This window comes from Lethenteron reissneri, chromosome 61 (assembly GCF_015708825.2).
Source record: "Lethenteron reissneri isolate LAM-NWPU_2019-01 chromosome 61, ASM1570882v1, whole genome shotgun sequence".
NCBI classification, from domain to species: Eukaryota; Metazoa; Chordata; class Hyperoartia; order Petromyzontiformes; family Petromyzontidae; genus Lethenteron; species Lethenteron reissneri.
In genome coordinates, this window is record NC_083839.1 from 1258034 (window position 1) to 1273777 (window position 15744).

The 15744-nt window shown below is 57.2% G+C and overlaps 1 protein-coding gene across 1 annotated transcript; it reads left to right on the forward strand.

The window, feature by feature from the left end:
* TMEM196 (transmembrane protein 196) lies at nt 1–14090 on the forward strand. The gene is made up of 4 exons (XM_061576481.1): nt 1–309; nt 5405–5461; nt 11500–12207; nt 13364–14090. The coding sequence occupies exons 1-4, from the start codon at nt 142–144 to the stop codon at nt 13424–13426; spliced, it is 996 nt and encodes a 331-aa protein (XP_061432465.1). The 5' UTR covers nt 1–141; the 3' UTR covers nt 13427–14090.
* The last annotated feature ends 1654 nt before the right edge of the window (nt 14091–15744 follow it).

Below are 15744 nucleotides of genomic sequence, written 5' to 3' on the forward strand. Positions count from 1 at the left end.
GTGGTTGTTGTTGTTGGTGGTGGTTATTGAGTGAGTGATTGGTGGTGGTCGTTGGTTGTTGGTTGGGGTGGTTATTGGTGGTGGTAGTTGTTGGTTGTTGCTGCTGCTGCTGCTGGTGGCTGCGTCCCGCCGACTGGAGCGATGTGCCCCACGCGCCACGTGCTGGCCTGCATGCTGGCCTGCGCCCTGCTCGAGGTGGCCTGCGGCCTCGCAAGCATCGCCCTGGGGGCCGCATCCGTGGCCTGGGCGCTGCGGGGGGCCCAGCCGGTCCGCCTGGGGCACGGGGCCCCCCTGTGGAGCGGAGTTTGCGTGAGTTGCGGGGGGCACGGGGAGCTGATGTGTTTGAGAGGAGCGGTGGTGCAGTGGTTTAGGTGTGTGTGTCTGTGTGTCTGTGTGTGTGTATCTATGTGTGTTTTTGTGTTGTACGTCAGTGTGTTTGTCTGTGTGTATCTATGTGTGTGTCTATGTGTGTGTCTATGTGTGTGTCTATGTGTGTGTCTATGTCGGTGTGTGTGTCTGTGTGTACATGTGTGTATCGGTGTCTGTATGTCTGTGTATAGGTGTGTGTGTACAGGTGTGTGTGTGTACAGGGTGTGTGTACAGGTGTGTGTGTACAGGTGTGTACGGATTGTAGTGGGGCGCTATGCTACGAACCGGGCGACCCGAGTTCGATTCCCGCTCAGGACCAACACCGGTGCCGATTATTCTGAACCGGTCCTGGGCCTCCCCTAGGTCGACTCAGCCTCACATGAGTACCTGGTGCGGTGTGTAAAGATCGCCACTGGGGAGACAAAGGCGGCCGGGCGTGGTGTGCCGGCCTTTATAGGTGCTACTACTCGCAAACAACACTTGCTCCAACATTCTGCTACATGCTATCCGGGGGATCTTTGTGGTTGTTATACGCGTGAATTACATAATTCACATCCACACCACGCACACTGATCCACAACCACAGGGTGTGCTTGTAACACCTAATCGCCCACGACACACAGACACACAGACAAAGTCAAAGATCCCCCGTATAGTCTGAACAGACTGTAGGGGCAAGTGCTATTAGCAAGCACCTATGAAGGCCAGAACGGTACACGAGGGGGTGGGTGGCCAGCACCACCCCCGACCGCCTTTGTCTCCCCAGTGGCGACGTTTACACACCGCACCGGGTACTCATTTGAGGCTGAGTCGACCTAGAGGAGGCCCAGGACCGGTTCAGACAATCGTCAACTGGGTGTTGACCGTGAGCGGGAATCGAACCCTGGTCGCCGGGTTCGTATCGCAGCGTGCTAACCGCTACACCACCGCTCCCCGTACACACCACACACTCACCACACACTCACCACACTCACCACACACTCACCACACACTCACCACACACTCACCACTCACCACATACTCACCACACTCACCACACACTCACCACACACTCACCACACTCACCACACACTCACCACACTCAGCCTTATTGCCACCACAGGCAACAATCGCTGTCACACTTCCACGGCGGGGGGGGGGGTAGGCGAGAGAGTCGTCGTCTTGTCGCATCGCCACATCACTCCCATTGCTCTTGGGCACTGCAATGCGACAAGGTTTTTTTTTAACATTTAACTCTTGTGTATGTGTGGGTTTTTATTCGTGTGTTTTTTTTATACGTGTGTGTGTGTTTGTATTGTTTTAAGCCCAGGGCTATGACCGATGTACAATCAGCGCCTGTGGGGGGGGGGGGGGGTAACAACATCGAGTGAATTAGAAAGCTTTTTGGACCGCGCGTGTCGATTCGAATCCGTCAACTGTGACGGGAGCTCTGAGCGAATAATCAACGAGATGATCCAACCGCTCACTCGCTCATTCACCCACTCGCCCACCCACTCACCCGCTGACTCATCCACTCACTCACTCACCAACCCGATGGCCCACCCACTCACTCACCCACCCGCTGACTCACCCACCTATTCACCCGCTGACTCACCCACTCACCCACCCACTCACTCGCCCACCCACTCACCCGCTGCCTCGCCCATCCACTCACTAGCCCGCCCACTCACTCGCCCACCTACTCACTCACCCGCCCACTCACTCACCCACCCACTCACTCGCCCACCCACTCACCCGCTGCCTCGCCTACCCACTCACTCGCCCACCCACTCACTCGCCCACCTACTCACCCACCCACTCACTCGCCCACCCACTCACTCACTGACTCACTCGCCCACCCACTCACCTGCTGACTCACCAACCCACCCACTCACCCACCAACCCACTCACCACACTGCGGGTCACCCACTGACTCACCCATTGACTCGCACCCTCTCACTCAGTCACTCACCACACTGCGTCAGAGCAACACACTCGCTCACCCACTCACTCACTCACCCACCCACTCACCCACCCACTCACCCACCCACTCACCCACCCACCCACCCACTCACCCACTCACTCACCCACCCACTCACCCACTCACTCACCCACCCACTCACCCACTCACCCACCCACTCACCCACTCACTCACCCACTCACTCACCCACTCACCCACTCACTCACCCACCCACTCACCCACCCACTCACCCACCCACCCACCCACCCACTCACCCACCCACCCACCCACTCACTCACTCACTCACCCACTCACCCACTCACCCACCCACTCACCCACTCACTCACCCACTCACTCACCCACTCACCCACCCACTCACCCACCCACTCACTCACCCACTCACTCACTCACCCACTCACTCACTCACCCACTCACCCACCCATTCACTCACCCACTCACCCACCCACTCACCCACCCACTCACTCACCCACCCACTCACTCACTCACCCACTCACTCACCCACTCACCCACCTACCCACTCACCCACCCACCCACTCACCCACTCACCCACCCACTCACCCACTCACCCACCCACCCACCCACCACTCACTCACCCACTCACTCACCCACTCACTCACCCACTTACCCACCCACTCACCCACTCACTCACCCACTCACTCACCCACTCACCCACCCACTCACTCACCCACTCACCACCCACCCACTCACTCACTCACTCACCCACTCACCCACTCACTCACTCACCCACTCACCCACCCACTCACCCACTCACTCACCCACCCACTCACCCACTCACCCACCCACCCACTCACCCACTCACCCACCCCACTCACCCACTCACTCACCCACCCACTCACCCACCCACTCACTCACCCACTCACTCACCCACTTCACTCACCCACTCACCCACTCACTCACCCACTCACTCACCCACTCACCCACTCACCCACCCACCCACTCACCCACCCACTCACCCACCCACTCACCCACTCACCCACTCACTCACTCACCCACCCACTCACCCACTCACCCCCTCACCCACCACCCACTCACCACTCACTCACCCACTCACTCACCCCTCACACCACCCACTCACCCACCACTCACTCACCCCCCACTCACACCACTCACTCACTCACCCACTCACCCACTCACCCCACCCACCACTCACCCACTCACTCACCCACCCACTCACCCACTCACCACCCACCCACTCACCCACTCACCCACCACACTCACCCACCCCACCCACCCACTCACCCACTCCCCACCCACTCACCCACTCACTCACTCACCCACTCACCCACCCACTCACCCACCCACTTACTCACCCACTCCTCACCCACTCACCCACTCACTCACCCACTCACTCACCCACGCACCCACCCACCACTCACCCACTCACCCACCCACTCACCCACCCCAGCTCACCCACCACTCACTCACCCACCCACTCACCCACCCACCCACTCACCCACTCACTCACCCACTCACTCACCCACTCACCCACCCACTCACTCACCCACTCCACCCACCCACCCACTCACCCCCTCACTCACTCACCCACTCACCCACTCACTCACTCACCCACTCACCCACCCACCCACCCACTCACCCACTCACTCACCCACCCACTCACCCACTCACCCACCCACCCACCTACCCACCCACCCACCCACCCACCCACCCACCCACTCACCCACTCACCCACCCACTCACCCACTCACTCACTCACCCACTCACCCACTCACCCACCCACTTACTCACCCACTCACTCACCCACTCACTCACCCACTCACCCACTCACTCACCCACCCACTCACCCACTCACTCACCCACCCACTCACCCACTCACCCACCCACCCACTCACCCACTCACTCACCCACCCACTCGCCCACTCACTCACCCACCCACTCACCCACTCACCCACCCACTCACCCACCCACCCACTCACTCACCCACTCACCCACCCACCCACTCACTCACTCACCCACTCACCCACTCACTCACTCACCCACTCACCCACCCACCCACCCACTCACCCACTCACTCACCCACCACTCACCCACTCACCCACCCACCCACTACCCACCCACCCACCCACTCACCCACTCACCCACCCACTCACCCACTCACTCACTCACCCACTCACCCACTCACCCACCCACTTACTCACCCACTCACTCACCCACTCACTCACCCACTCACTCACGCACTCACCCACCCACTCACTCACCCACCCACTCACCCACTCACTCACCCACCCACTCACCCACTCACCCACCCACCCACTCACCCACTCACTCACCCACCCACTCGCCCACCCACCCACTCACCCACTCACCCACCCACCCACTCACCCACCCACCCACTCACCCACTCACCCACCCACCCACCCACTCACCCACCCACCCACTCACCCACCCACCCACTCACCCACTCACTCACCCACCCACTCGCCCCGCTTCTCTCCCCGCTCGTCCCGTCGCGCTGCCCCACTTAGGAGCCCCCCGGCTCCCTCCCCCCTCTCCCCCGCTCAGCCTCTCACAGGGTAACAACCTGAGCGCACCCACCGCATTAACCCTCATTACCATTACTATTATTACTAATAGTGTTTTAAACCTTTGGGGGGGGCGGTGGAGTGGGAGGGAGGGGGGCAGTGCTTAGAGGATACCCAGATGTAGGTCTCACTCCCCCCCCCTTTAACGTCGTTTCGCAGATACGTCGTCACTTGCGAATACGTCATCACTTGTTAATGTAGCTACGTCATCACCCACCCCCCCCGTGACTCCCCCCCCCGTGACCCCCACCCCCGTGACCCCCCCCGTGACTCCCCCCCCCGTGACACCCACCCCCGTGACCCCCACCCCCGTGACCCCCACCCTCGTGACCCCCACCCCCGTGACCCCCACCCCCGTGACCCCCACCCCCGTGACTCTCCCCCCCCCGTGACCCCCACCCCCCCGTGACCCCCACCCCCCGTGACCCCCACCCCCGTGACTCTCCCCCCCCCCGTGACCCCCACCCCCCCGTGACCCCCACCCCCCCCCCGTGACCGCTCTCTCCCCCCGCAGTTCCTGCTGTGCGGCGTGTGCGGCGTCTTCTGCGCGAAGAGGAAGTCGGGGAGGCTGGTGAGTGGGAACGCCGCGGTCGCCTTCGCTGTGTTCACCAGGCTCAGGCCCACTGAGCTGTACGAAGCGACGTCGGCTCTCGCGAACGATAGCCCAAGGAAAGTGGCTGGTCACCGTCGCGTGGAAATTATATAGCGCGTGACGTGGATTCTGAATGTGGAGGGGAAACACGCGGGGGGGGGAAATTCCACGCGACCGCAAAGAGAGAGGGAGACACGCAAACTCCAAATATACAGCAGGTGTCAGGGTCAGGATCGAACCCACGACCTCCTGTAGACCAGGCGAGGTAGTTAACATCTAACCACCGTGATGAGCGAAAGAGAGAGATGCACGCAAACTCCAAATATACAGCAGGCGTCAGTGTCAGGATTGAACCCACGACCTCCTGTATACCAGGCGAGGTAGTTAACATCTCCTAGCCACCGTGATGATGAGAGAGAGACACACAAACTCCAAATATACAGCAGGTGTCAGGGTCAGGATCAAACCCACGACCTCCTTTATACCAGGCGAGGTAGTTAACGTCTCCGAGCCACCGTGATGATTAGAGAGAGAGACACGCAAACTCCAAATATACAGCAGCAGGCGTCAGGGTCGGGATCGAACCCACGACCACGTGTAGACCAGGCGAGGTAGTTTACATCTCCTAGCCACCGTGGCGCCAAATAACTATACATATAGCAGTCAAATACTCTAAACGCGTGATGTAGATTCTAAATGTGGAGGGGAAAAACCGGAGGACACGGAGAAAAATCCACGTGACCACGGGGAGAGAGATGTGGGTCAGACAAAGCGGCGGGGGGGGGGGACTATAATTATTGCGTTCGTAAATCGATTTGTTTGTAAGTCCAACTTTACTCCTGTCGATCCCAAACACGTTGTACGGATTGTACACTGAACACGGGGAATTACTTTACAAGGTGTCTAATCTCCTGTAGACGTAGATGCCACCGGTTCTTCACGTTCTGCAGATGTAGATGCCACTGGTTCTTCAAGTTCTGCAGATGTAGATGTCACTGGTTCTTCAAGTTCTGCAGATGTAGATGTCACTGGTTCTTCAAGTTCTGCAGATGTAGATGCCACTGGTTCTTCACGTTCTGCAGATGTAGATGCCACCGGTTCTTCACGTTCTGTAGATGTAGATGCCACTGGTTCTTCACGTTCTGTAGATGTAGATGCCACCGGTTCTTCACGTTCTGTAGATGTAGATGCCACTGGTTCTTCACGTTCTGCAGATGTAGATGCCACTGGTTCTTCATGTTCTGCAGATGTAGATGCCACCGGTTCTTCACGTTCTGTAGATGTAGATGCCACTGGTTCTTCACGTTCTGTAGATGTAGATGCCACTGGTTCTTCATGTTCTGCAGATGTAGATGCCACTGGTTCTTCAAGTTCTGCAGATGTAGATGCCACCGGTTCTTCACGTTCTGTAGATGTAGATGCCACTGGTTCTTCACGTTCTGCAGATGTAGATGCCACTGGTTCTTCAAGTTCTGCAGACGTAGATGTCACTGGTTCTTCAAGTTCTGCAGATGTAGATGCCACTGGTTCTTCACGTTCTGCAGATGTAGATGCCACCGGTTCTTCACGTTCTGTAGATGTAGATGCCACTGGTTCTTCATGTTCTGCAGATGTAGATGCCACTGGTTCTTCACGTTCTGTAGATGTAGATGCCACCGGTTCTTCACGTTCTGTAGATGTAGATGCCACTGGTTCTTCACGTTCTGCAGATGTAGATGCCACTGGTTCTTCATGTTCTGCAGATGTAGATGCCACCGGTTCTTCACGTTCTGTAGATGTAGATGCCACTGGTTCTTCACGTTCTGTAGATGTAGATGCCACTGGTTCTTCATGTTCTGCAGATGTAGATGCCACTGGTTCTTCAAGTTCTGCAGATGTAGATGCCACCGGTTCTTCACGTTCTGTAGATGTAGATGCCACTGGTTCTTCACGTTCTGCAGATGTAGATGCCACTGGTTCTTCACGTTCTGCAGATGTAGATGCTAATGGTTCTTCGTGTTCTGTAGATGTAGATTCCACTGGTTATTCACGTTCTGTAGATGTAGATGCCACTGGTTCTTCACGTTCTGCAGATGTAGATGCCACCGGTTCTTCACGTTCTGTAGATGTAGATGCCACTGGTTCTTCATGTTCTGCAGATGTAGATGCCACTGGTTCTTCACGTTCTGTAGATGTAGATGCCACTGGTTCTTCACGTTCTGTAGATGTAGATGCCACTGGTTCTTCACGTTTTGTAGATGTAGATGCCACCAGTTCTTCACGTTCTGTAAATGTAGATGCCACTGGTTCTTCATGTTCTGCAGATGTAGATGCCACTGGTTCTTCACGTTCTGTAGATGTAGATGCCACCAGTTCTTCACGTTCTGTAAATGTAGATGCCACTGGTTCTTCATGTTCTGCAGATGTAGATGCCACTGGTTCTTCACGTTCTGTAGATGTAGATGCCACCAGTTCTTCACGTTCTGCAGATGTAGATGCCACTGGTTCTTCACGTTCTGCAGATGTAGATGCTAATGGTTCTTCGTGTTCTGTAGATGTAGATTCCACTGGTTATTCACGTTCTGTAGATGGAGATGCCACTGGTTCTTCACGTTCTGCAGATGTAGATGCCACTGGTTCTTCACGTTCTGCAGATGTAGATGCCACTGGTTCTTCACGTTCTGCAGATGTAGATGCCATTGGTTCTTCATATTCTGCAGATGTAGATGCCACTGGTTCTTCATATTCTGCAGATGTAGATGCCATTTCTGCAGATGTAGATGCCACTGGTTCTTCATGTTCTGAAGATGTAGATGCCACTGGTTCTTCATGTTCTGAAGATGCAGATGCCACTGGTTCTTCACGTTCTGCAGATGTAGATGCCACTGGTTCTTCATGTTCTGAAGATGTAGATGCCACTGGTTCTTCATGTTCTGAAGATGTAGATGCCACCAGTTCTTCATGTTCTGAAGATGTAGATGCCACTGGTTCTTCATGTTCTGAAGATGTAGATGCCACTGGTTCTTCATGTTTTGTAGAAGTAGATGCCACTGGGTCTTCATGTTCTGCAGATGTAGATGCCACCACCACTACCATCAATTGCAGGGTGGTTGAACTGACTCCTCTCGGTCCGAACAGGCGACTGGATATACGGACCAGGTTTATTTCGTCCCTCAGAAAGTTTGGAAGTCGAATGTTCGAGTCCCTGTATTGATTATGCGATTCATAAATTTAATATACCGAGGGGGGCGGAGGGGGTGCTTTAAAATCGCCGCAACAAATGCAAAAAACGCCACGCGGAATCCCAGCAAGGCATGAATTATTGAAACTCCGCTTTAGTCTGTCCGCGTGTAAGGTGGACGCGGCGCCAGAGTGGCTGAGGCAACTATAAGAGCCCCACTCACCGGCCGATGGTACCGCAAGTGGTTACCGGTGGGTCGTGCATTATTGATGCCCCCGCCGCATGAGATGTCCATCGATTTTTTTTCTCTCTCGTAGTTGTGTGGCGGGCAGGAGGAAGAGGAGAGAGGGACGGAGGGAGGGGTGGTGGAAAAGCAACGGCGTCGAAATGCGTTGTCTTTGTGGTGGTTTAAACGCTCAATCAGTTCAATCTGAGCTGACGACGAGGAGGACGAGGAGGATGATGATGAAGAGGCAGTGTGATACCCGGCTACCCGTACCCGACCGGGTACGGGTAGCCGGGTATCGGGTAGGGTACGGGTATCGGGTACCCGGTTGCGACCTCTGCCCGGCAGTGCCTGTTGTCTGACAGCTGGAGACACTGAACTGTGGCTCATTTGAGGTCCAATGTAGACAAATTATTATCGAGGCTTCCCCCCCCCGTTTCCTATGCGTACATTGTCAGTAGTGAGGATATGGGGAGCGGTGGTGTAGTGGTTATCGCACTGCGCTATGAACCTGGGGACCCGGGTCCGACTCTCGCTCTCACGACCAACATCAGTGACGATTGTCTGATTCGGTCCTGGGCCTCACCTAGGTCGACTCAGCCTCAAATGAGTATCTGGTGCATTGTGTATGTACGTGCGTTGAACTTCTTTCGCACCGTACGTAGCCAACCGCGCTAATCGGAGGTCTTTTCTCGTTATCCGTCGTCTCTCAGCCTTCGCCTCCACCACCACCTCCACTACCACCTCCACCACCACCTCCACTACCACCACCTCCACCACCACCACCACCTCCACCACCACCACCACCACCTCCACCACCACCTCCACCACCACCATCACCTCCACCACCACCACCACCACCACCTCCACTACCACCTCCACCACCACCTCCACCACCACCATCACCACCACCACCTCCACCACCACCACCACCACCTCCACCACCACCACCACCACCATCACCTCCACCACCACCACCTCCACCACCACCTCCACCACCTCCACCACCACCACCACCACCACCTCCACCACCACCTCCACCACCACCATCACCTCCACCACCACCTCCACCACCACCACCACCACCACCTCCACTACCACCTCCACCACCACCACCACCACCTCCACCACCACTACCACCTCCACCACCACCACCACCACCTCCACCACCACTACCACCTCCACCACCACCTCCACCACCACCACCTCCACCACCACCACCACCTCCACCACCACTACCACCTCCACCACCCACCTCCACCATCACCAGCACCACCTCCACCACCACCTCCACCACCACCTCCACCACCACCACCTCCACCACCACCACCACCTCCACCACCAGCACCACCACCACCTCCACCACCACCACCTCCACCACCACCAGCACCACCTCCACCAGCACCACCTCCACCCACCACCACCACTCCACTACCACCACCACCTCCACCACCACCTCCACCACCACCACCTCCACCACCACACCACCACCTCCACCACCACCACCACCTCCACCACCACCTCCACCATCACCAGCACCACCTCCACCACCACCTCCACCACCACCTCCACCACCACCTCCACCACCACCACCAGCACCACCTCCACCACCACCACCTCCACCACCACCAGCACCACCTCCACCAGCACCACCTCCACCACCTCCACCACCACCACCTCCACCACCACCACCACCTCCACCACCACCTCCACCACCACCACCTCCACCACCACCACCACCTCCACCACCACCACCACCTCCACTACCACCTCCACCACCACCTCCACCACCACCACCTCCACCACCACCACCACCTCCACCACCACCACCACCTCCACCACCACCTCCACCATCACCAGCACCACCTCCACCACCACCTCCACCACCACCACCACCACCACCTCCACCACCACCACCAGCACCACCACCACCACCTCCACCACCACCACCACCACCAGCACCACCTCCACCAGCACCACCTCCACCACCTCCACCACCACCACCTCCACCACCACCACCACCTCCACCACCACCTCCACCACCACCACCTCCACCACCACCTCCACCACCACCTCCACCACCACCACCACCTCCACCACCACCACCACCACCTCCACCACCACCACCAGCACCATCTCCACCAGCACCACCTCCACCACCACCACCCTCCACCACCTCCACCACCACCTCCACCACCACCACCACCACCTCCACCACCACCTCCACCACCACCTCCACGACCACCAACCACCACCTCCACCACCACCTACCCTCCAATTAGCACAGCTGGCTACGTACGGAGCGAAATAAGTTCCCACTTATGTCCGTGCTTGCCCCGTAAATAGCTTTGATTTACGTCGTTTCAATTTTCGTCACCCCTTTCAGGAACGCACCCCTCCTTTTTGCCCCGTTCCTCCCCCTCCTCCGCCCCCTCCTCCGCCCCCTCCTCGTCCCCCCACTCGTCCCCCCACTCCTCCTCCTCCTTGCCCCGTTCCTCCCCCTCCCCCCCTCCTCCACCCCCCGCTCCTCCTCCCCCCTCCTCCTCTCCCTCCTCACCCCGCTCCTCCCCCTCCTCCCCCCGCCCCTCCTCCCCCTCCTCCACCCCCTCTCCTCCCCCCCCCCTTGCCCAGATGATTCTCTTCTCTGCTCTCTGCATCTGCGGACTCATCGCCGGCATCCTGAGTTTCCGCTTCGTGTGGGTGCACGACCACTCCGGGGGCGCCTCCCCAAACCTCACCGCCGTCGCGACGGTCCCAGCCGGGGCAGCGACAGCTGGCGAGACAGCTGGTGCAACAGCTGGTGCGACAGCTGGTGAGACAGCTGCTGAGACAGCTGGTGCAACAGCTGGATGGACAGCTGGGACAACAGCTGGCGAGACAGCTGGTGAGACAGCTGGTGCAACAGCTGGATGGACAGCTGGGAAAACAGCTGGCGAGACAGCTGGTGCAACAGCTGGGACAACAGCTGGATGGACAGCTGGATGGACAGCTGGGACAACAGCTGGATGGACAGCTGGTGTAACAGCTGGTGAGACAGCTGGGACAGCAGCTGGCGCGACAGCCGCCAAAGCAGCCGCCTCCGGCCCGGTTGCGCAACCACCGCGGCGGCCGAGACCAGCGCCGCCGCCGCGCCACCAGCGGAGTTGGCGCGGCGGCGGCGGTGCCGCGGGGCGTCCGGAGGGGCACGTGGCGGTGGCGTCGCTGAGCGTGGCGGGCGTCGGGGTGGCGGGCTGCGCCGCGTCCGCGTGGCTCACGTGCCGCCTGGCTCGCAACGAGCAGCGCCGCATGTTCGTGGAGATGGAGCACTCGCTGCACCACACGCACGAGCTCACCGAGAGGGTGAGGCTCGCATTCGCCGGCATGCCGGGTTCGCACCTCCGGTTGGCACGGTCGGCTACGCACGGCTGGATGAGGTTTCACTCGTCACCGATGTTAGCCACGGCCGGCAAGGGGCCATACATTCCGTAGGTACGTAAAAAAATCTGTCAAAACTTGACCCCTCCCCCCCTTCCTGTACGCACGTGGACTTTTTACACCCCCCCCCCCCACCTGCCTACGTACGCCTGACCCCCCCCCCCCCACCGTATCCTATAGAACGGTCGATTCAACGTACGTACGCGCTCTCACGCACTCGCGCACACGCAAGGTCGCGCTCACTACACGCAAAGTGCTCGCCACAAATGAACCACGATACTTCGCTGATCTCGTCAAGGAGCATGAACCACCTCCACGCGACACTCCGCTCGTCCTCGCAGCAGCAGCAGCGGCTTCGAACAAAGACGGTGGTCACCGCATCGTCGCGCGCATTCAGATGCGCTTGTGCGGCCGTCTGGAACGCTCTTCCTCCTTCCGATATTCGGAATCGTCTAGATTTGACAAACTCGTTTCTTTATAGTTGAGTTTATTCCTTCCACTTCCCAGTAACCCTGACGCCTGTTGCTGCATATTTGGAGTGTGTGTGTCTCTCTCTCCCCGTGGTCGCGTGATTTTTCTCCGGGTCCTCCGGTTTTTCCCGCTCCACATTTACAATCAACGTCGCGCGTTCAGAGTGTTTGGCGGCGACTTGCTAGAAATGTCCACGTGATGATGATGATGATAAGCCACTTCGTTGAGCCGTCATTCGTGATGTGCCAGATCGCTTCTGAAAAAGAGCCACACAGCTCATTGGGGCCTTACCTGGTCAAATAAAAATACTAAAATTACACTCCGTCTTCACCAAGCCACGCCGACCAGCGCGGTGAAGTATGGTCAAACAAACTCCACGTGGGGAGGCCTTTGTCCAGTAGTAGATCGGCAGAGGGCTGTAACATGTACACGCACACGATGGACACGTGACGCACACATTGTGTACACATCACCCACACATGGACGCACACGTGACGCACACGTCACGCACACACGATGCACGCATGGTGAACGCATGCTGCACACGTGATCCACCACTCGCGACGCGTCTCTCTCGTTGTGCCCCTCCCCTCCCCCCGCGCATGCGCAGGAGCTGGCCGAGGTGCTGAACAACGGCATCTCGCCTGTGTCCCAGGGCAGCAAATCCTTCTGAAACGCCCGAGACACCGCCTCCGACCCCACCTCCAGGCGTCACCTCCGGCCCCACCTCCATCAAAGACGATGACGACGATTGCTCCTCTTGTGGACGGCTGTGGACGTGCTCTGCCCCAGATGGAACACGCGGTGTGCGTGTCGGGTGTCGGATGGCGTCATGCCAGCTGCGCCTTGGTGTCTGCGGGTGCGTCTCTCGCGTCTCCTCTGTGAGACGGCGTCTCCCCGGTGCTGCTGAATACCTCTGGCGCAGGTGGACTGCCAGGTGGACCGCCAGGTGGACTGCCAGGTGGACCGCCAGGTGGACCTGTCCGGCGTCAGGGGGTGCCAGGCTTGAGGGATCGATGTTACAGCGCTTCAGCGGGTCCTTGCTGTGGTCCTTGAAGCGCTTTCTCTGTCCTCCAGCGGAGCGTTTGGCTGTGCTGAGTTGCCCCCTCCCCCCCGGAGAGAACTCGACGGGAGGGCGGGGGGACGGTGATCAGGCACGCAGGTGACACGTGGTCGTTCAGCCACGCTCGCTTCAATGCAGGATGACTCGATGTGTGGAACTCCGTACATCCCGGTTGTATTATGTGAGTTCGTGGGCCGCGAGGGCTGAGCTTCTATTTAAAGCTTTCGTGACTGCAGGGATTAATCTTCTTGGTTCTTTCGGTAAAGTCACGTAGAATGGAAAATAATAAAATAATACATATAAAACATAATAAAATAATTCTCACGACGTTTCGGCCACAACGCAAGCAGCCGTCTTCAGGTGGAGAACAGGTCTGTCGAGAAGGCAGAGTCTGACTCTGCCTTGTGGCCGAAACGTCGTGAGAATTGATTTTATTATGTTTTATTTTTATTATTTTATTATTTTCATTCTACGTGATTTTAACGAAAGAACCAAGAAGAAGGCTGAACTTCTGTTGCGGTCTGTCGCTTTTTTCGCTGGAGTCCAGGAGGGTGCGAACGTTTCCGTGGAGCAGCTTGAAGGAGTGACCGAGTCTTGGATTCCCTTGAGTTTTCGGCCGCTGAATGGTGATGCTCCGGTGGTAGCGGCTATCACACCCGGAGTGAGTGGAACGGACCGTTTTTAGACCACCTTTTCTAGGCCCTTCCTCGTCAGGGGTGAGCAGTGCGGGCGTAATCCACACTGCGCCATCCACATCGTTGTACTGGACAAGGAACCTTTGCATTCATTTATGACGATCATTAAGAAAGAAATAAAAATTGTTGCTTTTCACAATACCATACGAAACAAGAAGAAGTGTGGTGGGGGGGGGGGGGTTGCTCCGGCACAGTGGAAGCTGCCGAGCAGACACGAAGCTGCCCCATCCCGTGTCTCGGTGACCTGCAACTCCAACGCCTCCTCCGTGCAGAGTTTGGCTGGATTGCTCCCAGTCGCGTCCTTTGGCCTGCTGGAACAAGAAGCCTGCGCTCGGAGTGTATTCAGGTGAGGGTCAGGATGCGCAGTCCCTACGCCCACCATCTTCACGAGGAACTCACAACGACCTTCGTCCGGCCAGAGCTGCAGGGGACTGCCGGAGATGTGATTTGTTGAACACCGCGGATTCGGAGTCGTGGGTGTTCTTCCCTAGCCAAAGTTTACCCACAAGGCAGCGGGGCAGTGGTTGGCGGGTGTAGATGCCTCTGGTGGACCACTGAAGCTCCGAGATCCTCAGGAGGTTTGGTGTCGCGATACGCCGGTTACCGTGGGCTGCTAACGGAGAGGCACAGTGGGAGTCCTGGGGATGGAGAAGCTCTGTACTGGCAAGGAAGACTTTACGCACTCGGCTCCCTGTTCCGCCGTGACGGCTAGCCAGCGGCAGCATGAGTAGCAGAACAGTTTCAAGTTTCATTTATTAGGTATAACCCTGTAAGCCATTCGGCTCTTGAATCGGGTGCAACCGCAACAGACAAAAAAACTAAAACATGAACAAAAAACATCTTAAAGTGACTATGTGCAAACAGAAAATCCAAGAAAAGACAGCAAAATATTGCAGAAAAAGCACCGTACACCAACACTGTGTGCAAAAATCCCAAGTGGGATGCAAGTCAAACAACAACAACCACAAGACAACCTAGATTAAGGCCATCAGTCTAACTCTGTACTACAACAAACAAACATGGCCAAACCGAAAAACTTTTCAAAAATCACCAAAATTAAGCCATAAAAGCAATGAAACAGTGATCATAGGAACTGTGACCGAATTTTCACAATAAACGACGTGAACAACATGTACTACCAAACTCTGCAGCCATAGCTGGCTGCTTGAGTCACTCCACAACAGCAGGAGCATCAGTCGGAGTGTCAACATTTTTCAATGCACCTTTAAGATC